At 35.1% G+C, this 23423-nt stretch overlaps 2 protein-coding genes across 3 annotated transcripts; one reads left to right on the top strand and one right to left on the bottom strand.

The window, feature by feature from the left end:
* Window positions 1-1185: 1185 nt before the first annotated feature.
* On the bottom strand, window positions 1186-5674 carry LOC147559963 (putative magnesium transporter NIPA2). Its single transcript, XM_086661931.1, has 9 exons — window positions 5355-5674; window positions 5030-5205; window positions 4848-4904; window positions 4383-4473; window positions 4124-4284; window positions 3900-4027; window positions 3678-3815; window positions 3255-3347; window positions 1186-1958 (listed from the first exon to the last, which is right to left on the bottom strand). Exons 2-9 carry the CDS (start codon window positions 5154-5156, stop codon window positions 1671-1673), a joined length of 1083 nt encoding a protein of 360 aa, XP_086518057.1. The 5' UTR covers window positions 5157-5205; window positions 5355-5674; the 3' UTR covers window positions 1186-1670.
* Window positions 5675-13424: 7750 nt separating this feature from the next.
* LOC147559962 (nuclear transport factor 2-like) lies at window positions 13425-17503 on the top strand. 2 transcript variants are annotated; one of them, XM_086661930.1, is made up of 10 exons: window positions 13425-13800; window positions 13940-14000; window positions 14097-14234; window positions 14403-14688; window positions 14777-15057; window positions 15718-15898; window positions 15983-16104; window positions 16179-16244; window positions 16722-16785; window positions 16980-17503. In XM_086661930.1, the coding sequence occupies exons 2-10, from the start codon at window positions 13956-13958 to the stop codon at window positions 17135-17137; spliced, it is 1341 nt and encodes a 446-aa protein (XP_086518056.1). In that variant the 5' UTR covers window positions 13425-13800; window positions 13940-13955; the 3' UTR covers window positions 17138-17503. The 2 variants fall into 2 exon arrangements, with proteins under 2 accessions (XP_086518056.1, XP_086518055.1); XM_086661929.1 differs by having other exon boundaries at window positions 13454-13800; window positions 14771-15057.
* Window positions 17504-23423: the final 5920 nt, after the last annotated feature.

The following is a 23423-nucleotide window of genomic DNA, read 5'->3' as shown; positions in this document are numbered from 1 at the left end:
TGTTTTGAAGTCTGAAAAGAATGAACCATTATTCATCCCATTCACACATGTAATCTATTCAGACGAAATTTCAGATTTACCTAAATGTAAAAAACAAACATCTGAAATCTGAAAAATAAAAAAAAAACAAACAGCACCGGAGTAACGACATGAAGAAGAAACTGATGTCTGAAAAGTGGAGGAAACAGATCAATCTCACAAGAAAAGAAAGAAAAATGGAGTCTTTTTCCTGTGGGTACTAATTTCCTGGCACTCCTTGGTGATTCAAACTTCAGACTTGCAATGGTTCGAGGACTGTTGAGGGAGAGGAAAGACAGTCGGAGTCATCCATTTGATTATCAATGGTGATTGAACTGTAAGACACTCAACTTAATGGAGTAAAAATAAAGGTTGGAAACAATTCGGGCGTTGTATTGATGGTCTAATTGAACTTTTTCTCAGCTTGAAAGTCTCGTTCCCTTCAATTAACTTGTTTAAATCCATTTTGACCCTTAAAATGACGGACTCTCCAAAATACACCAACTTGCAATTAGTAAATTTCTTCCTCTCTCTCCTCTCCTTCCCTCTCATTGTGTATTGTTCTGGAGAAGGGGTGGTTCCCCTTTGCTGAAATAATCTCTAATCCAGATGAATATGAGATTTGGTATGCGTAACCGGACAAACAAGGGGACTTGGGACTAGGATTTTGTTCAATCAAATCGCAGGTTCAACCCCACACCAGTCTCTATATTATTCTTCATCTGATTCATTTATTAAGAGAGGAGTTCTAGAAGCATTAAACGGGACTACATCATAAACAGTCTGCTAAAGTAAGCATTAAACGGGACTACATCATAAACAGTCTGCTAAATTTAGCAGACGAAACATTAAAACGGGACTAAATCATAAACCTGTCATCTCAGTGCGTGATAGCCGTCTTCGAGGGGCCAACATAAAATGTATTTATGTACTTAAAATACAATTAAACGGCTAAGAAAGTAAAAGTTGTTCTTTTTGAAGGTCTGAATCCGAGTTTATTTACTATAATTTGAATTCGTGTAAGCATTTACTTCTTTTAAGTAAATGTATTTATGTACCCACATTCAGTCTTGTTTTTATACTATCTGAAAACACATCATTGGGTATAAAGATTTGTTCTAAAATCTAACTCCGTTAGAATGATAAAAGCATCTAAAATGACAAAAATTTTACACAAATTTTGACTCAGATTTCAGATTTCCAACCTTCAAAGAAACGGCATATTACACATTGCTTGCTGGCTAGTGTTAACAATGCGATCTTCCAAATAAATCTGCAATATCCTGTATTTATTACTTCCTCGGATTCTTCGTTTCAAACTAATAATCGTTATAAAAATATATTCACAAATTAATCCTCAAATAAAATCTATCATTAAGTATGATGAGTTTGTGATGGAAGAACAAGATCAAACCCCAAGATTTGGCATGAAACTTCTTTCAAACGTCTCGTTCAGATACTTTCTGTGGAGGAAATTGCTGGTGGAAGTAATCGTTTGTGCACTGTGTGGATCTAAAGTATAAACACCGTCTTTGAATTATGTCCTACATATTCCAAATGATCGAACGAGTAGACTCTGGATGGCACGTTTGGCTTCGGGACATAACTCAAAGACGATAAAAGAAAACATTTTAGAAGTATGATACCGATTCTTATCCAGAGCTCCTGCTTGTGAAGACAGTTAGTTCGTTTGGGCTTGAGAAAGAAGGTGGCTCACTCACGCTTCTGAAAACAGGTGGTTCTTCCGACCTTCTGAATACAGGCGGTTCATTTGTGTTACTGAATACATGTGATTCGCTCGAGCTTGAGAAGACAGTTGGTCCGATAGATTCTTTATCACCCATGTCTTTGGTCTTGTGGAGAAGAAATGTTCCCGATAGAATCGTTACAAATCCACACAGTTCAGTTACAATCTGTGACGCGTTTTGCGAGTCCCAGTCCTGAATAAACAGTAGAGAAGAGATAATTACAGAGCTTGAAATTTTGTAGGAAAAGAAGATCAGCCATGAATTCTTTAACTGCAAACTAAGAAGACATTAATCGTTGAGATCCATTAAAGACTAGAAGAAGAAGCACAAAGCTTGTTCACGGCTGCCTATAAACTTCTAACTTCTAAGTAACTAACATAGTAAGATACTGGGGGAATCCGATGATGTTTTAAAATTCGTTAGATGCGTAAGCCTCGAGTCGTGCCTCAAGGCGATTCAGTCGGCCACGTCAAAGCACACGCATCTAAAGACCGAAAAAAATATAGAGGCATTTAAGCAACTCGAGAAGCAAAGAAACTGATTTTTATTTGTTTGTTAAACACTTAAGACGGTATCGTTGTAGCAAACTGAAAAATGCTATCTTATGCTATATTGTTATACATGAATGTGGCATCAGCTTTTTTCTTCTAAAAAAGATAGGGTATGCCCGTTACGCTTAGAGGCGTACGTCTCAAGGTGGCACTTTGTTTTTTCAGAGCAAACCACCTTGAGGCGAAAAACGGTTTTTTAAACTCCAGTATTACCTAGGCTGCTTACCTCTAACCGATACCTTCACAAAGTAGAGTAACTCTAGTTGCTGAGTGGGATTGAATCTACTAAACATTGTACCAGTCATAGACAGATATCACCTTTATTAGGTCATAATCTAATAAAACAAAGGCACTTGCAAAAACGATGGTGCAAGTACACGAGAAGTTATCAACACCAAGGCACTCAAAATGTGTTATGACATGCACAAACCAATAAAGATGTCAGGTTTATTTAAGTTACTAGTTTTTCTGTGGAGGCAGAATCACTAGTTCTTCTATTTATTATTCTCGGTTGTAGATTAAGGAGTTCCTCTAACGATCTGGAAGATCTTCCATAGGAAGTTGAAGGAAAAGGTTTCATCTCTTTCGAGAAATCAAACATATTCCGAGGTATGAATGTTCTTTTCAACTACTAATTTTGACATGAGCTCTAGCATGAAAAGGTCATTCAACATTTGCAAATGTGTTTCTTTATCTTATGAGCGGTCAATGGTAATCAAAATGTCATAAACCTATGCAACTACAAGCTTCAAGTACAAAATAATTAATAAAATGTTTAGGTATTCCTAACAGATATTTTCGAGAACTAATAGATAACATATTCCGATCTTATATTCTTATGTTATTCATCAGTTGGTAAAATAAAACAGTAACCATCAGAAATACTCGCAGAAGTATTCACTAAAATTTAGTGGGAGAGATTCGTTAGTTGGATCACCTTGAACATGATAATGCTCGCAAGGATGGTGAAAGACGTAAACATAACATAGTAGACAGGAGATATGACAGCAGTGTTGAAAGTGTCCAGTGCCTGCAAATTTGATTATACCAAGCCTTTAAATCAGAAAATGCACAAAACATCGCTTCCTTCTCTTCCTTTTCTTCGAAGAAAGTTAAGCCTAGTAGTAGACTCCTTCTAACGATGACTAATGTGTTTTGTTATCATTCATCCCTTTCCAAATGGGTGACTCTCTATAAGTACATAAGATCAAACATATAGAGTAATAAAATGTCGAGAACTGACACTCTTTTTGGATCTTTGAGGATGCGAGAAGCAGATTGTTATGCTACAGCCTCTTTACCCAAAAACGACATTTCTACAGCCGTATGATTCTAGTACATGGGTTTGAGTTTCAGTTACCTTATTCAAATAATTCAACTGCAAGAGGGTGGAACAAATAACGACCACGGTAAAAAACCATGTCTGGAAATATATGAACTGATTAGATCCTGAAAATGTTAGCTTCAAAGCAATTCCTAATGCTTTCACGCTCATAACCTGCACAAAGTCAAAGGGTATATCAGAAACAAGAAGCGGAAATGTTATATCAAATTTTGGAAGCTTTGTAAAACGAAAACATACCGTAAGTGAACCCATTAGAGAGCAGATTCCAATGTATACTAGCATATTCTTTTGCCCATAACGTGGAACAAGTAGGAAAATGAGAATAAGAACCATAGCCAATACGATACATGCATAAACAAGAAAAGCTGCAAAAAGTAAAGGAATTTTCAAAATTAAATAACAAATCTATGAAATGAGTTCTTCATTAAAGAGAGAAATAATGGTTAGTAAGTTTAAGTTACCTGGTTCAGTAGCTAAGTGCCATACTTCCTTAACCGATTGAATCGCCCTTTCTTTTGGAGCATGTAAAACGATACTAGTTGAACCCACTACACATAGAACACACCCTAGAACACCAAAAATGTGCAGTTTCTCCGCCAACATAAAATGAGCTAGTATTGCACTGCAGGAAAGAAATATTAAGGTTGAAAAGAAACAGAAGAATGGCGGATTGACGGACATTAACGTCAAACTTGTATTCTAAAGGAATGCTATATTTACCTGACAATAATACTTAAAGCTCCCAATGGAGTGACAAGAATCGCAGGAGCATAAGCATATGCAGCAAAATTAGCTATTTCACCAACGATCACTGCCAAAAACATGGAAATCGAAAACATAAGAACCAAACACGGCAATCGGTTAAAAGACCTCAATCACAAAAACTACTCAAAACAAATCACACTGAGGGACAAGCCTCACACTATTGTGACGATTCATTCACCTTGTTATAACCAAAACACCTAAAAACCTGTCATATTTATAATCACAAAAAGGGTATATCACACTCACTCGATTGAAAGTGGATATTACCCGAGCTAAATTTCGGAGCTTCATCAATCACCTAATCATGCAGGTCTAAATGGAGGTTGACAATGTTCACTAACAAAGCATTCAACCTACTTTTTCTATTCAATATCGTCGAAAAAAAACAGTTTTAAATCGAATAAATTGCCATAGACTTACTAGTTAACATCCCAGTCCACCACATAGGTTCCCACAAGTAAGAATGCCCTCCTGAACCTGAAAATTGAATTGTTAAAGTAAGAAAACTAGAACCCTAATCGAAAAACAGATTAAATTACAATCCAAATTAACAAAAACCCAAATTGATAAAGAAAAAAAAAGAATCAGTAGAACCACCAGACCTGCTCTAACTCCATTAACCCCAGCTTTTTGTAATCCTTTTTTCTTCACTATAAAACTACAACCAATAAAAATACTAGATGACAATGCCAAAAATAGTCCACGAACATTATCCTTTGAAATCCCCATTACAAGAACAAAAAGGAAATTGATTTCTAAGAATCTTATAATCAAAATCCTACAAAAACAAGAAAAACCCAAATCAATAAATATAATATAGAATAGATTCAATCTATAAAATAAAGAAATTGAATATACCCATGAATCAATATTGCTTGTTTGATTGGGTTTTCACATTAATTAAAATCAGAAAAAAAAAAAGGATACCTTTTGTTTCGAATCTGAATCTGCTTACAAACCCATCAGCTTTATATGATGAATCATAAACATAGAGTTGATGATGGGTTGTGATCATAAGTTCATGAATAGAGAGAGAGAGAGAGAGAGAGAGAGAGAGAGAAATAATGGGGGTTTGGAAGAAAGGGAAGAAGGTGGGGTGTACAGAGAGCAACGATATTTCCGTTACTGAAAAGAGCAAAAAAGAAAGAGGTGACAGATTGGAGAAAGGAAGAAGAAGAAGAGAGAGAAAAAGGAATAAAATAATAATAATAATAATTAAAATAGGAATTAAAAATACCACCACATTTGAGATGTCCTCCGGATCCCGCGTTATTCTCCTTGAATCCCCATCTCATTCTCATTTTTACCCCCTCTTCCTTTCCCATTCTACATATTACCCATTCTAACTAAAAATATATATAAGTCTCGTAAAAAAAAAACTAAAATATATATTTTATTTTTTTGAAATTTATATTTTTAATCGTGATAGACCTATTAAGTTCAATCCAGATCACTCGAGTCAAATCTCGGACGATAATAAATAGTTTGAAATCTGACACGATTCGATTTAGATTTTGGGTCTGACTTAACAAACAAATGATATTTTATGAATCTAAATCTATGTTAATTTTCGGTACTTCAATTAAGATTGTAACTCATTAGATAATGATTTCTTATTGTTATAGAAGTACTTATTGTTTTACTAGGAGGGCGGAAAAGAAATTTTGGACTCAAATTTAATTGGGTTCTTGGCTTAGGATTCCCACGCAAGATTCGAATTCCCACACAAGATCCGAACAAATGATGTTAAACTCGTCGGTCTAGGGTTGGAACCACTTAGAGAGCATAGAGTGAGAGGATTGAGTGGTCGCGAAATGAAAACGGAGAATGATAAAATAGTGCGAAAAATTTAAACGAAGTAGTACGAAAGTCAGAGCTAATGCTTTCAAATGAAAATATTTCTTTCTCTATTTCATACCAAGAATTTAAATTTTGAAATATTTCGATCGAAATATTTTTATTTCTACCCTTACCGAAATTTTCACTAGGGTGCTTCTAAAGGCACCAAGCCAAAAGGCTGTTAGCATCCATCTCTATTAGCACCAGGCTCAACTGCTCGTTTCTCTGTTAGCACCGTTCAACTATGTAGGCACCAGTCAAAGCCAACTTAACCCTAACACCTCCATCCGTTTATCACAAAATCAAACAAAATCTATCGGACGGACTGAACCAGACCGAGCCTTAAGAGGACCAAACGGATCAGTTGATCCGGGACTTAAGAGGACCAAACGGATCAGCTGATCCGGGACCTAGGAGGACCAAACGGATCAGCTGATCCGGGACTTAGGAGGACCAAACGGATCAGCTGATCCGGGACCTAAGAGGGCCAAACGGATCAGCTGATCTGAGGCTTGAAAAACATCCCAATCCTCACTCTCTTTCTCGTGAACTCGACCATGACCAGCTCCTCTGCTATTTCTCTCAAGGTTTTCTTCATCTTTCTCTCTCTAAAAACCCTTATTCTCGTCTCTCTCTCTCTCTACCTTTCTGAATCTTGCAATCTTTTTTCTACATTTACAAAGGGGATATAGAAGGGATGAATATGAACATGAGAAGGAAGAGAAGAGAAAATGAGTTTATTTTGTGGATGAAATTTGGTGAAGAAGGAAGAAGAGAGTGAACCCATTCTTTTCAATTTTGTGTATTTACTAACAGGAATAGAAAGTAAACAAGAAAAAATGAATTTTTTTTTACTTACACTATCTAGATGAGCAGTGAGCACACATGATTTTTGTTTTGAATAAAAAATGAATTGGTATTCTTTTTATTTTGGAAGAAGAAGATGGAAGAAGCAAATGAAGGTGAATGTCACCCACATTAAAAACCGGTGCTTATAGAGAACTCGGGTCAATGGCTATTGACCCGAGTCAATAAAATTTCCGGATGCTAACAACCTTTTGGCCCGGTGCCTTTAGAAGCACCCTTTTCACTAAAACTAAAATTTTATTTCTTGTTACATGCCTTTTTCGGATTTGATTTTTTTTCCCACTCGATATATTAGGTGAAATGGAAACTATAGAAATATAGTGGCAGTTTTGGTTATAAAAGAAATAGAAGAGGGTAGAATAGGGAAAAGAAGATAAAGAGGGCGTTAATAGATTTAAAAGAAAACGGAGATGTCAAATTAAGTTGTTCTGTGAGCTGTGAAAGGTAGAGTTACGTGAGACGGCATTTAAGATTTAAGACTTGATAACACAACTCGCGGGCTACAATAATAAAATGATACGAACTTTGAGTACCACTGGAGAAAAGACAAGTGTAAGAGAGAATTATTGGACGAAATCTTAAACATCAATCTTAGATTCTAACTAAAATCTAAGAATTACTCTTAGGCCACCGCTTTGGGGAAAGCAAAAAAGCTTCCGGAGAAGACGGTGGAAAACAAAAAAAATACGATCCAAACGCACCTTATCTCTCAACTCTCTCTTCCTCGACCACCGACGACCGCCCGACGGTCGCTCTCCTCTTTCTATCTCTCTCCTCTCTCTCTCTTGTCTCTCTCTCTCATCTCTTTCTTCTCTCTCCCTTCTCTGCATCTCTCTTCTCCCTCTCTATCTCTAAGTTCCGGCGAAGGGAATGGTCCCTTCGCCGGAATTTTGAGAAAAAAAAAAGAGAGGAAAGATAAAGGAAAAAGAGAGAGGAAAGAGAGAGAATGTGAAAGAGAGGGATGAAGAGAGAGAGAGAGAGAGAGAGAGAGAGAGAAGGAAAATGGATGACCGGAGTTTTTGTCGCCGAAAATAATGGTCGTCGGAGTTGATGTTGTAAGAAGGAAGATGGTGGAAGAAGAAAATCAAAGGCAACATAAGAAGTGGGTAGTGTTTGGAGGAAACAAAAAAAAATTGTCTCCACTCAAAACTTATTGCCCCGAAAACTTTGCTTATTTTCCCAAAACACTGGTCATAATTTATCACAAGCTTTAGGGTGGAGAGGTCCATTGGGGTTATGAGAGGTACTCACGAGACCAGGAAGAGATGTCTAAGAGTAAGATATGAGAGACACCCCCGGTCATTATATGCACACTCAATGACTCAGATTGTAGTGGTGTTCAATATGCCATGTCGTTCCCTGCCCGGACTAGAAAGTATAGGAACGAAACAGTACCAAATGGCCACAACCCAGTTATTGACGTTACTTTATAAAAACACTGGTGAACTTTAGTTGATCAATATATTTTTTATTGTTATGTAGAATAAGATTGTGTTCACAATTTCTTTTCCATGTCGGCAAGGGTCACCATTAAACTGCCATTGTCCTAAACATTTTTTTTTCCAAATCTTTCATTGTTATCTCTCCTTTTTTTTATCATCAACTCCGGCAACCACCACCCCCCGACCACCACCACCACCATCTTGATCCCTCTCTTTCTCTCGTTAACTCTCATTGTCTCCCGCTTTATCTATCACTCATTCTCTCTAAAGCTACATCTTTCTCCCTCTCTCACTCTCACTGCCTCTCTTTCCCTCCCACTTTCTCTCGTTTTTTCACTCTTCTTCGTGTTTCAGAATTCGTAGATGACCGACGACGAAGAGCTTCGTGGTCAGCCAGCCACGAGAAGCTTCGTGGTCAACCGAAAAAATTGTGGTTGGTCGACCACGAATCCCTCGAGGAGGGTTCGGCGAAACCCTCATCGAGGTCTGATTCCGGCGAAGGGAACACTTCCCTTCGCCAGAACTGTGTATAGAGAGAGAGAGAGATGTCGTGAGAGAGATAAATAGACTGTGAGTGAGAGATACTTAGAGAGAGAGGGGGAGGGAGATATCGTGAGTGAGAGATACTTAGAGAGAGAGAGAGAGGGAGAGGGAGATATCGTGAGAGAGAGAACCCGTGAGAGAGTGAAACCGTGAGGGAGATATTGTAGAGGGATTGTAAGAGGGAAATATAGATTGTGTGATAGAAAGAGATATACAGTGAGAGAGAAAGTAAGAGAGAGGTGGACAGAGGTGGTGGTCGGAGTTGAAGAAGAAGAAGAATTATTTTATTTTCCCTTAAAATATGTTTCCCGGATAATCTTCTAAATTTCACATGTTCCCTTTAAAATTTTCCACCCGATTATATAAAGGGTCCAAACAACTTGTTTTTGCTCCCTATCTCTCCCTCCCACCTCCTTATCTTCATCTTTATATTCTTCATCGAGTAAAGAAAAAACCCCTCATGATTATTATCTAAGTTCGTTTGCAGGGCACAAAGGAATTATCTTTTAGAAGACTGTAAAAATAGATTTAAAGAACAATATATTTATAATATAATTCTATATTGACCTTTCATTCGATTTAAAAAAAATAACTTTAGTCCCCATATGATGATCTTAAAGGTTTTTACATAACTTTTAAGAGTCTAAATGTCTTTGATGATGTTAGTTACAACTATTGGGTCGAATGGAGTATGATAATTATACCGGCAAAAAACGACACATGACTTTACTATGCATGGATCGTGATGGGGTTCCTTCATGCGTCTATCTTAATGCAACATGAGGGGTGTCCCGTCAGCAACCCAGCTAGCCTAACAAGGAAGTCCAACGAAAACTCTTCACCTAGCAAGCGCTTGATAGGTTCAGTAAGCCTGACATAGTTACTCAAGGCCATGCTTCTAGCACGACAATCCTAATCTGCCACGTCAACCCACTCCGACTCCAGCTAGTCGCGCGCCCACATGGCCATACCTTTAGAGATTGAGTCACCCCAATTCGTAGTATTTCACTATAAGTTAGAGTCATGGTAAAAGACCTTCCTACTCGGAAGTTTGCCTATCTGGATCCCAGGACTAGGGACGGGCAGGGCCCAAAGCAACCAAAACTGTTTTTTGGGCCCCAACGTAGTTAAGGGCTTCAAATTTTGAATTTTTTATGGTAATTTCAGAATACTAAATATATTTTCAAATAGGTGAAGTCACGAATTAAGTTGTAGCTTAGTGGATAAGAACATGAGTTTTATGTGGTCCAGGACCAACCTTCTGCTTGTTTATCTGTCTACTTCAAGACTCGAAGTGTAGTTGCTCGTGTCTACCTAATCATCTTTCTAACCGTGTGACTTTCTACCTGTACACAACTATTACTTTAAAAGTGTTAGACATATAAATAGAAAAATGTATTATTATTTATTAACAAGATTGAAAAGAGTTCTTTTCCAATGTGGTCTATTTGTGATTAGTTTCTGGCACAACCCCCAATCTTTAGAAAAATCTGGAGAGACTCACTTTATGTTTTTCCGGCCAAAAACTGATACAGTAGATTAATTTACATCTCTAATTTCACCATTATCATTAATTTTGTTTCCATTTTTACTATTTCTTCTCCCACCGGCTTCATCGTAATTTTCGAACTGTAGTAATAAAAAAGAAAATCTAATTTTCTTTCCTAATTTTTTATCCGTCTTCTTTCGGTCCATTTTCTCGTTTTAATAGTCTTCCTCCTCTCCCATCGCATACCCCGACTTTTTTTATATTTCGTGTGTCTTGTCATCCCTCTCTAAAATTAGGCAAAAGGGACTCCCTTTCGCCTGAAGGAGACGGCAGTGGTCGGTAAGGTTGTCAGAGAAAATGGGTAAGCAAAGGTCATCGACTGTGTGTAAATAACACTTGACGTGGTCATAGTAAATTGATGAAGCCAAGTGATATGTGCTCGTGTGTGCGAATAACAAAAAATGCCTGTTTGTAAATTTTCCTTGACATGTATCTTTTTAAAACTTTGAAGGTTGGAGGTACCAACCCCAACTTTAGTCAAATGATCAATTGAAATAATGTTACTACTGGTGAGATTAGTTGTAAGAGTTAATATATTAATGGGAAATGTTTGAAAAGAGAGATACAACTGAGAAGTAAAGAAGACTTCACACATGTACTGTATATATATTAAAAAGATAAACTTACCTAGTTCCTAGTTTGGTTCTCCAACCATCTGTGAGAAGAAAGTTATCCTAAGAATGTAAGAAAATGATCAAGGCGCTTCGCTATAGTAGCCTTAAAACGATGCTAGTGATTACTTGCTCGAACGTACAAATGTAGTATATTAATGCAAGTGTTGGTTAACTTGTATACCAACGTAGATATTAAATTCTCGAACATACAAAGGTAATATATTAAGGCTGCGGCTTTGGGGAATAACAAAAGATCTCCGGGGAATAAAGGACATATTTATGTTGAGTCCAAAAATATGAACTTTTTAATATTTGGCCCATATTTCTCTCTCATGCTGATTTTCTTTGTCACAGTTGCTCATTCTCTCTCTAAATCTCTCCATGGTTTTCATTATATCTCTCCTCTTTCTCACACTACTTCTCTCCCTCTCAAGCTCTTAAGCTTTTAGCCACTTCAATCTATTGCATTTAATCTCCTATATTACTATGAAAATGGCCTGGTGGATTTACAAGTTTGATTTGGTTCAGAAAAGGTTATTTGGAATATAATCCTCAAGAAGAACTTGAAGATGCCCTGGTAGGTTGAAGAATTAGCAGATTTATAGATTAGAAAGAGGTTCACTAAACTAATCCGGCTATTTTACTATGAACATAAGAATTAGGGTTTTCCATTAAATATCTAATACCAACTTGAGCTACTAAATGCTAACATGAAAAACAAGATATTTGGGAAGTTGTTTGCTCATTGTTTGGCGTCTTTCATTCTTTACTTTCTCTGGTGTTGATTGAAATAGTTCTTTTACTAACTAGGGCATGATTTCTTCTTCCTTCTGTCGATTTGATCAGACTTCAGATTTGAGTTTTTGAGAAAATGAAGAAATAAGAATTAGGTTTTTTGAGTTTTTCATATCCAAGAAGGGAAGTAATGAAAGATTGAAGATTTACATTTTGGGTTTTCATTTCTTCCAATTACAGCATGATTTCTTCGTTTTTTTTGTCGATTTGATCAGATTTGGGTTCTTGAGAAATTCAGCTATGATGATTGTCTTCATCGTCCCAAATCTGATAGGTTTTAGAGAGATTAAGAGAGGAAGAAAGGGAGAAGGGGGCAAAATAGAAATGTTTTGGACTAAAAATTAATATGCACATTTAGCCTTTATTCCCCGGAGATCTTTTGTTATTCCCCAAAGCCGTGGCCTATATTAATGCAAGTGTTGGTTAACTTGTATACCAACGTAGATATTAAATTTAGAGAACGGAGGTACGAGTGAGCAGTAAAGAAGACTCAACACGTGTATGATTTTTTTTTTTTTTTTTTTTTTTTGTTGAAGACTCAACACGTGTATGATGATAACATAAACTTATCTCATTCCTAGTTCGGTTCTCTAACCTTAAAATGATTAACGTACTTCGTTAGAGTAGCCTTAAAAGATGTCAAAGATTATTCGGTAGAACGTACAAAGGTAACAAAACTGTTAAAAAAATTAAAAGTGATTGGGGAACTACTACAACGACTACCTAAAATGACAAAAATAAAGAAAACATATATTCACTAATGATTCATGTGAAAAATGTAATATTTATACTCTCATAAAAACATAGCAACAAAATAATATTCAAACATAGTAAGGAAATTAATTTTTATGACACGTAAACGTCGAAAAACAAAACTTGAGAAAGTAGTTAAAGTTTTCTATTTGTAAATCCCATATTCGTACGTTGTTAACATATTATGTCGTCTTTAAATTTAAAGATAATATCTAGTCACGTTGTACAACTGAACAGTAAAGAAGACCCAACACATGTATTTTTAGAAGATCAATATATATCATTCTTAATTTGGTTCTCTAACCACAAATCTCACGTAAAAAAAATATAAGAAAATGATCAGATTACATCTTTATAGTAGCCTTAAAACGATGTCAATTTTTTTTTGTTCAAACGTTGATAAGTAATAAAACAATATAAAAAAGTGATGTAAAAAACTACTAAAATGCGACTTTAATTTATAAAAATAGAAAAACATACATTCTCTCATGATTCATGTTAAAAATATAATATTTGAGTTTTCTAAAAAAAAAACATAGCAACAAATTAAATTATTGATTGTTATATTAGGTAGAGAGTAGAAAATGAGATCTTTAAGATAACAATTGTGATTTTCTAATTAGTGATAATCTTTGAAAAAACAAAAGAATTTAGGTATTTTTAGAAGCCCTATAAATACGAAATTGTAAATCTCCAAATACCAAATATAATAATATCAGAGAGATATTCTAAAATCGAAAAGAAAATCTAAACAAATCCAAAACTTAAATAGTATTCCTTCAAAATCAAAACCCAATTTCCAAATCTATATAAGGGATGAGTTTTATTATTAGGGTTAATAGTGAAACCGGAGGAGAGAGTATTATATATTGATTGGTAGTAAGGGGTTTATTCTCTCTCCTTCGCCTCTCAAACCCCTCCCTCGATCGAATCGAACCCATCTTTGATCTCTCTCTCTCTACCAATCTGTTGTAAGTACAGCCCTCCCTCTTTCTAGGGTTTGATTTTTTATTTTTTCTTGTTTCATCAGTATCTAGGGTTTTACTTACCTGATTTCTAACTCATTCAGTATCTAGGTTTTATTACTGATTCCGTTAATTGTGTTTTTAGGGATTTTTGATCAAATATGGCATCGAAAACTCAATCTGCTTCAGGTCTTACTGCTCAAGTTGTAAGTATTCAGATCAAATGTATTAACTTTTGTGAAACCCTAATTTTTTTTTGTGTGTTTTGAGAATAAAGTTACAAGCTTTTTGTTTTTTTTCAGATCGGTGATGCTTTTGTGAGTCAATATTTCACAGTTCTGCAAAAATCTCCTGTGCATTTGTTTCAATTTTACCAGGAACGCAGCAAGGTTGATAGGCCTGACTCAACTGGCACCATGAGCTCTGTCACAACTATTCAAGTGAGTCAATTGAATTTTTGTTCTTTTTTTTATTTTATTCTTTGAATTTAGTTAAATCAAATCCAAAGTCTGATTTAAGTGTTTTGTGTTTGATAGTATTGGGTTATTAGGAGTAGAAATATATTTATGAAATCTGTGTTTATTTTTTGAATAATTTTGATGGAACAGGCGATCAAGGAGAAGCTTCTTTCTCTCTGCTATGACGAATCTAAGGTGGAGATTAAGACAGTTGATGCTCAACACTCGCTCAATGGAGTTATCGTACTTGTGACTGGTTGTTTGACTTATGAAGACAAAGTGGGCCGAGATTTTACTCAGTCTTTCTTCCTAGCCCCTCAAGAGAAGGGCCACTTTGTTTTGAATGACATATTTCGATATGTTGAAATAAGCAAACATCGTGATTTGAATGAAAATTTGGCTAACGGGGTGGCTGCTAATCCAGTTTTGGAACAAGGTATGGTGGGCGTTTAAGTATTTACTTTTTGTTATTGGTGATCTCATCTTATTTTATTTATTGATATTTGTTACTATGTTAGTTACAGTACCTGCTCCATCAAAAGAACCACAAGCAACCGAGCAACCTGCTTCATTGCCAGAAAAAGTTGATGTCAAAGAGGAAACACCAGAAGCTGTCGTTGCACCAAAGTCCACCTTGGTTGCGCCAAAGCCTACCTTGGTTGCGCCAAAGCCTACCTTGGTTGCGCCAAAGCCTACCTTGGTTGCGCCAAAGCCTACCCCGGTTGCGCCAAAGCCTACCTTGGTTGCACCAAAGCCTACCCCGGTACCTGCTGAAGATGCTCCTAAGATGTCATATGCTTCGATTGTAAGTGATATTGCCTACTTGTGCTAGAGAACTTCTATATTTCTTAATTTGTGTGATATTGCTTTTGATTGTTTTGTTGTCTGTCTATATCTTGAAGTGATGTGGATGAAAAACTGTCAGCGTCAAATAATTCAATTTTCTTGGCCAAACTATTAGTGATACTCATGCATATTCTTGAGTTTTTTTTACTCTATATTCTTTTTTCGCTGGTGAATTTAACTTGTTCGGTTAATCGTCATTTACTCATGTCCATATTTGCCAGAGAACATGTATATCTTTTTAATTTGTGTCATATTGCCTTTGATTCTTCCGTTGACGTGCTATATCTTGAACTGACGTGGATGACAAACGGTTAGTGTGACAGAATTTAATTTTCTTGGCCAAACTATAAGTGATCATTTTGCCTATTTTTGAGTTTTTATTAACTCTATGTCCTTTTTCTTGGGTGAGTTTGACTTGTTCGGTTAAATGCCATATACTAATGTCCATATATGCTAGAGAACGTCTATATCTTCTTAAAATGATTTGCATGACAAACTGTTAGTTTGAAAGATTTATTTTTCTTTGCAAGTAACATAGATTTTAAAGTAACCAATTAATTTAGTTTTGCTATTATATTCTTGGTCTGTCAAAATGATATCACTTAATTTGTTATTGCAGGTGAAGGTTATGGTTGAAAACCCAGCGCCGCTAGCTGCTCCTAAAACTACTCAAGTGCGGGCAGCACCTAAAAAGCAGGAGAGGCAGATACCGTCTGCAACACACCCAGTTCGATCGGCTAATCCCCCAGTATCTGGTTCAAACGGTACTGCTGAAAATGGCAGTGCGCCAGTCAGAGAAGGTTCAAACACGACCTTATTTTTTTTTCTTTTCAGGAATTTGTATGATGTTGTTGGCCTCTAAACTTTTTTTTGGCATGCCATAGCTGAGGGGTTCTCCATCTACATAAGGAATCTTCCGTTGAATGCAATTGCTTCCCAACTTCAGGAAGAATTCAAGAAGTTTGGACCGATCAAGACAAATGGCATTCAAGTTAGAAGCAATATGGTATTGTAAATCAGATTACTTGTATGGTTTTCATTATGACTCCGTAGATTAATTCCCATATCCTTATTTTGCAGCAAGAAGGATTTTGTATTGGATTTGTGGAGTTCGAGGCAGAGAGTGCCATGAAAAGTGCAATTGACGTAAGCTATTTTCTACCTTACTGCTTGATAAAATAGTCTCACATTTCCACTTGCTCCATATAAAATGCCTTGTAGTTGTTGGGGAACCAAAACTGCTTTTATTATCCAAATAGAAGTTTATGGGACAATGACGTTAAGGCATTGTTCCTGATTTGCAAATGGTCGTAATTTGTTTTCTTTTATTTCCATATATATAGAGCAATTATTGAACTTCAAATTGTACTTCAAAGATACTTATATTTTAGAATCCGTTGTCAAATTAAAGTTTTCACGTTGCCCCTCTCTGTCACGTTGTATGTGTTTATATGGATAAGAAGACTAAGATTATAATATACGAATTCTGTAATTACTAGGAAATGCCATATCAATTTTTAACTAGAATTAACTGTAGCTTCTTTTCCATTTACATAATTCTCATTGTAATGTGTAGTTAGGTTCTTTGAGGTCTATAATGATGTTTTGGTTTAATCTTTTCAGGCATCTCCAATTATGATTGGTGGGCGCGAGGCATATGTTCGACAAAAGAGGCCTAGATCTCGAGGCAAGTTGTGATAAAATGCAATTACCATTTCTATCTATTGCTTGTTCTATGTTAAATAACAAAAAAAATTCTTGTTTTCTTCAACACTTTGTGTAAACACAATAAAAGCAAATGATGTGAGTTTGGATCTACAAAACTACAGACACCACATATCATTTATCTTCTTTTATTATAATTTCTTTTACTTTTTACAGGCGACGACAAAGGCCGATTTCCTGCTAGAGGAGCTGGGTTCAAGAATGAAGGGGCGAGAATACAAGGCGGTAACTATGGTGGTCGAGTAGATTCCAGCAACAAGACTGGCGGAAGCGGTGGTGGTAGCAGGGGTGGGGCAACTAAAACTGTCGCATAAAGGGTTCCTGCAACTCCAAAATACAAGAGTGAAACGGTCGGTTATCAATAGCCACCTTTCACTCCCTCACAACCATTCACTTCACAATCCATTAGTGTTGGATTTCTTCAATACTTTTTTAATAATAGACTTCCTTTTTTAAGTTAATGATAGATCTCTCAGTTTTTAGACTTTCTAAATTATATTCTATTGTTCTTTTTTTATCGATTCAAAGATTGCAATTGTAATCAATCTTTGTTTCATTTAGGGATAGTGAGTATAGTGAGAGAGATTAATATGTGTCGGGATTTGTTATCAACATTTTGCTGGTTTTTTGTGGGAAAACTTGATTCCATTTTACATCGGACCCTTTCGGGGTTTATTCTATTATTGACTTGTCTCTTTTTCGCGCAATGTTAATTTGAATCTTGGGATTTATGGCTTTGCCTTTTTTTTCTTTGGATTTTTAAAAGTAAAAGATTTTTGGTTCAACACTTTAAAAATAGTCTCAGCCAATATTTGCAAAAAATCAACAAAAGAATTTGAAATTTCATTGTAGTAGTTTTACTAAACAAATCATTTTTTTGGGGGTGGTACAGTCTTTTGGATTCTCCAAAGGCAGTGTCATTATGCTTCATTTTATAAAACTAACTACTCTATGTCTTCTACTATTTACTTTACGCATATTTACGCTTCTACTTTACGCATATTTACGCTTTTACGAACAATTATACAGTAACAATGTATTTTTTATTTACATGAGAAAACATCAGGATTAAAATAATACATTACTTTTTTTTTTTTTTATTATGCTCGGATCTTTAAATCCATTATATATTTTGTTTTTGGCTCAGACTCTAGTAATTAAATGTTATTTTTCTTAGCAAAATCAGATTTAAAAACAAATGTTGTATCATTTTTTGAGTATATGTTTCAGCTAAAAGGAGAGCATGCTTGACATCATCTAATGTCTTTACCTTCTAGTCATCTAATCTTTTCACATGCTACCAACATGACATGTTTGTAGGGCAAGGTGAATTAGTAGGTATGTCTTAAGGGCGCAATAGTATATAATTTTTATCGACTCTTGTTTGTATCTTGTTAATTTTATGAAATTGGCCCTTACATACACTGAACCCCCTACCTCTTGCTAAATGAAATTTGAACTATTTCACCACAAAATTGGAGTCCCAATGCAGAAAAGGAATACCTAGTAAGTCTAGAAACCTCAAAAGTTCTAAGTGGTATATGAGGCTACCTACATTGGGCACAAACAATGAGTCTCATATTGAAAAAAAACGCCGATGTTCTTAAAGAGGTGACAAAGAATGGCCATTGTGAAGTTTTCTTTAGGTAACCGAAAAATACTTCATCAAATGACGTTGTTTATCGTTCTAAATAGTTCATTCGTATTGGTGTAGATTTCCCTACATAACATTCATAATGAACATTTAGTACTGAAATCATATAATGTATACAAATACATGTTACATGGCAAACTTGTCTTTGATGTCTTTTTTTATGGGTGAGGTTTTCGTAAGGGTATGTTAGTGACTAGGGAAAATAGATAAACTAAGTGTCTGTTTGTGACGTGAGGAAAGAGGCTGAAAAAGTCGTTTTCATAAGAAAATTGGTTTTCCACTGTCAGCTTGGACCAAAAGATGTGGAAACCAATTTCTTGTGGTAAAGAAAGGTAAGAAAATAACTTGGTAAATTTTACCACCCAAAATATAGGAAAGCCATTTTCACACTTTCGGCGTTCAAACCAGGTAGATCTGATCCTTAACTGGAACGAGTTAAAGGGAAGTTTATCACTGAATTTGTGCTCTCGGAAAGAGATATTGGACGGTCCCAACCATAGAAGAGGAAAAATGTGAACACTTAACCCTTTGAGTAAGTGTTGGATTTGTTTCTTTTAGGGGTTTTCCCATTTTGATTTCAATGTCTTCTTTCACAAATCAGATTCCTAAATATTTTCCTACTAGTATCAATATTGTCTCGTTGTTTGGATTTCTTCTTTAGTCTCTTTCTTTATTGGGACTTCAAGTTCTTTAGAGATCCCTCACTTTCCATGGATAAGAGCACCTTCAATGCAACACTCAATCTTAGAAACTCTGAGTGCCACCTAGGATTTTTAGAGTTTTTCTTGAAACTTCTCTCCAATGCAACACTCTATGTGGATCTCTAAGGGTGTGTTTGATAGCCTTTTTTCTAGGGAAAAAAGAAAAAAATTCTCTAAAAATTTACTTTTTCTAGTGTTTGATGTAAAAAGTAGTGGAAGGGAAAGTGTAGGTCACGTGATCTATTTTTTCCTTACTTTCCTCAAAAAGAGGGAAACTTCTTACCCAGCTTTAACCGGAGAAAAAAACTCCCCCAAAATATCACGGTTTATTTTTCTCTTTAAAACCATTAATTAGGTTAACTTGTGGAGATAGAGAAAGTCGTAGCAGCAACATTAAGCAAAAGGCAAGGGAGACAACACAATACTGCATGAGGTTTCTTTCTTTTTCTCTCTCTTTAAAATTTGTATCCAATGAATTAAAGAAGTAATTTCATCATCATGATTTGCTTAATGGTCTTCTTCTCCACCAACTAGTGATTAATCACACAAGTTCTAGATAGAAAAATCATAACCTAGTTTACTCTCTCTCTCTAGAATTTCATCATCGTAGCTTTGTGTTTCAATGGCATCATCATCATCATGATTTGTTAAACGATTTTCTTCTCCAACAACTAGTTAATAATCACACAAATTCTAGATAGAAAAATCATAATCTAGTTTACTCTCTCTCTAGAATTTCATCATCATAGCTTTGTGTTTCAATGGCATCATCATCATAACAAGGACACAACTTACTTTAGGAAACATAATCACTGAAATTTTAAGGAGGAATCCATGGGTTAGAGTTTAGTTTAGCATATAGGTGGTCCAAGAAGGTATTTAAATTGTGCTTGAAGAGTGATGATGAACTACTTTTACACTATCAAAGTACACAAAACTGTTTCCTTTTTTTCTTGTCTTTCTTTTTTCCTTATATATATCTAATTACAATCAAGCTCATAAATAACTAGTTAGACCCTTAGGAATCAAACCCATCACTATAATAAGATTAGAAGCCTTTGTTTTGAATATATATATATATATATATATATATATATATATATATATATATATATATATATATAATTTGTATACATACCAATATATGTATATACACAGAAGCAAAGATATCTTTAAGATATCTTCTCTTCATATTATTATACCAATATATATATATATATATATATATATATATATATATATATATATATATATATATATAATATATATATATATATATATATTATATATATATATATATATACATATATATGTATACAAATTATATATATATATATGTATATATATATAATTTGTATACATACCAATATATGTATATATATACCAATATATGTATGCACATAGAAGCAAAGATATCTTCTCTCCGTACTATCATTGTGCATGTCATTATCATTTTATTAGTTAAAGATGTTAGAAGAAGTGTTTATTGTTTATGTCATATTTTTGTTATATTTGATGACCAAGTTAGTTATTAGACATTTATATAATTTACATTTTGTTATAGTTGCTTGCTATGATATATGATGCAAACATCACAATTAAGATTACGTATAGTATGTACAATGATGATTATCATCACTAAAAGTTATCAATTCTAAAAAATTTAATCATTTTCATAACACACTTATCTTATTTTTGTTTTAGGTGAAAACGTTAATATGGCGTCCATCAATCTGGATGAAGATGAAGGTCTATGCTCCCCAACTTCTGTTAATCGAGATCAATTTATAGCGCCAAAACGAAGACGACGGTCAGAATTTGATGAAACATCTATTTTACTTGCGCAAGCTGCAAATAAACTTGCCGAAGCAGTTCAACCTCCTTCAGTTCGTGGTGTGGAAGATGCGTTGATGGCCATTCCAAACTTAAGCGAGCAAGAGGTTGAAGATGCTATGTATATGTTCGGAGAGAAACCCGAACTTACACGTATATTCCTTGACTTTCCTGAATCAAGAAGAGCATCATGGTTAAGGAGAAAGTTAACCAGCTGTTAATCAAGGGTCAAGTAGTTGCACTTTTTCGCGAATTGATAAACTTCAGTATGACTCAAATTAGCATTAGTATTAGTAATTTAGGAGATTGCGTTAATTTTAATAATTTTTAGGTACTTATTAGCGTATTAGTTTGACTCGGTTTGGTAGTTGCTATACGTTTTGAAAGTATATTTTTCTGGATAATATGGTTTGTTTTGATGTTTAACAAAATATTTTGCTTGGTTAACCAAACATCGGAAAAAGTAATGAAGTAGGAAACATATTTTTTTTCCCTAGCAAACCAAACAGTGGAAAATTAAGAAAATGGAAAACTAGTGATTTTTCTCTTAATGAACCAAACAATAGAAAATTTGGAAAATGTTTACGGAGAAAAAGTTTCCTGGGGAAAAAATTTCTCCGAGAAAATTTTTCTCTATTTTTTTTCCTTACCCCAAATTGCTATCAAACACACCCTAAGATGACGTGGCAAGAGTGGAATAGAGATATCTCAAGAGGACACTCTATTTCTAGAGTGGCCTCTTGAAATATCTCTAATTGTCCAACTCATCAATATTTGATTTTCAATCAATAGAAATCGAGTCTTCTATATTTTCTAAAATAATTAATTATTTATTGACAAAAATAACTATACCACATAAGTAAATAAGATAAGTTTAGAGTTTTGCATTGGAGACAAAAAAAAATTGAAGATCTCTATTAAGGCCACATAGGAGTGAGAATCTCAATTGAAACTTAACACATGGGATGAATAGAGATTTTTATGAGTTTTGCATTGGAGACAACAACCCATTTTTCCTTTGGTTTTACATTATCTGTCATGAGGTAAATCCTCCAATATTATGCCTTTGGTCACAACATATTGCTTGGCCTTTTGATCCAGGGGGTGTTCTGCACCTAACACAAATCATACCAGTCTATACCCCTTTGGTATATCTATTCGTCGGAGTTATCTGCTGGAAAACCCCCAAATCCGGTCGGCCATCTTTGGCTGATTTGGTGCATTGTCAACTCAATGTCGTGGAAAGAGGTATTTGTCTTTCATGCATTCCCACTCTTCACAAGTGTTGAACCTAAGCTCATTCTCCCAAATGAGTTTGCCTTCCACATGGGCTTCATCTCTAAATGGTCTCTACTTCACTAGGCCCAATTTTTTTTTCATTTCAGGAATCATTTTCTTCTTGTATGGTTGGGTCCAAACGTCATACCTCATACGTACTGTTTTCGGCCCAGGAAAATACAGAAGGTCTCCATGCTTACTTTTTGGATCGACGTTTTGATACTTGCCATACAATATCGACTCTTTTAGAAATGCTTTATGCTTTGATTTTGGTTAGCGTTATTTTTCGGTCTTAGCTATGACAATTCTTTTAACCAGTTGTGGTTCTTCCACGTCTCTCACCCTTTGCAGTTTACCCGTGCTATCTAACTGACTTTGTCGAACTTTTTGGTTGGGACTTCGACAGTAACCCTTGTTACCAGGTACCTGATTATGATCTATTTAGGCAATTGAGGGACATAGTTTCTTTTTCGGGAGAACTCTGGTGACGTACTCATGATTCTCTGGGTTCGGTCTTTAACAAATAACCGCACTCTCTTGAAGTTATGTTTTTCGTTTTCCATTTGTTTCTTGTGGTGTGGTTTCAACTATTACAGATTTTAAAGTGGTGATATTGGTTGAGGTTGTTTTGTGGAGGTTGCTCACCTAAAGACAACTCTGTTTTTTTTCAAATGTTTATTTTTTTTCAACTGTTTGTGGATACTGTTAGTTCTGAGAAGATTTTCGAGACAATTTTACTTATTGTCGTGAAAGTTACAAGTCGTATATTGTACTTAAACCTATATTTTACATTCTTTAATCTAATGTTGCAATTTTGCTTCTGATTTTGTAAACTCCATTTTATAAATAGGTCGAGAAATAGCAAAGATATTTCTTCAACAAAAAGAAAAAGTAGTAAAGATATTGTTAAAAACGCCTCTCATAAGTGTTAAACGCGCTTATCCAACAGTAAATTTATAAAGAACTCACTTGAAAAGGGGCGCTTTTTAATAGTTCTAGGGGCGTCTTCAACAATCCCTTGGATTCTAGTAGAAGACACGTGTCGCACACCCATAAATTTAACAATCTCCATCAATCAAACACCACGTGTCACTTTCTGCGTCATCTGTCTATCCGATGCGGCAAAATCCAAGA

This window comes from Eschscholzia californica, unplaced genomic scaffold (assembly GCF_041429995.1).
Source record: "Eschscholzia californica isolate CP2 unplaced genomic scaffold, dmEscCali1.0.p SCAF_2, whole genome shotgun sequence".
Classification (NCBI taxonomy): Eukaryota; Viridiplantae; Streptophyta; class Magnoliopsida; order Ranunculales; family Papaveraceae; genus Eschscholzia; species Eschscholzia californica.
Note: the sequence above shows the minus strand (reverse complement) of the source record. Positions and strands in the feature narration are given on the sequence as shown.

Excerpts from the sequence above, each read along its gene's own strand:
- LOC147559962 (XM_086661929.1), top strand. The coding sequence starts at position 13,956 with ATGGCATCGAAAACTCAATCTGCTTCAGGTCTTACTGCTCAAGTT. Across the intron at positions 14,235-14,402 it reads GCTCTGTCACAACTATTCAA|GCGATCAAGGAGAAGCTTCT; the intron begins GTGAGTCAATTG and ends TTGATGGAACAG. Across the intron at positions 16,786-16,979 it reads AAAGAGGCCTAGATCTCGAG|GCGACGACAAAGGCCGATTT; the intron begins GCAAGTTGTGAT and ends TACTTTTTACAG.
- LOC147559963 (XM_086661931.1), bottom strand. The coding sequence starts at position 5,156 with ATGGGGATTTCAAAGGATAATGTTCGTGGACTATTTTTGGCATTGTCA. Across the intron at positions 4,905-5,029 it reads GGTTAATGGAGTTAGAGCAG|GTTCAGGAGGGCATTCTTAC; the intron begins GTCTGGTGGTTC and ends TTCAATTTTCAG. Across the intron at positions 3,816-3,899 it reads CTCTAATGGGTTCACTTACG|GTTATGAGCGTGAAAGCATT; the intron begins GTATGTTTTCGT and ends GACTTTGTGCAG.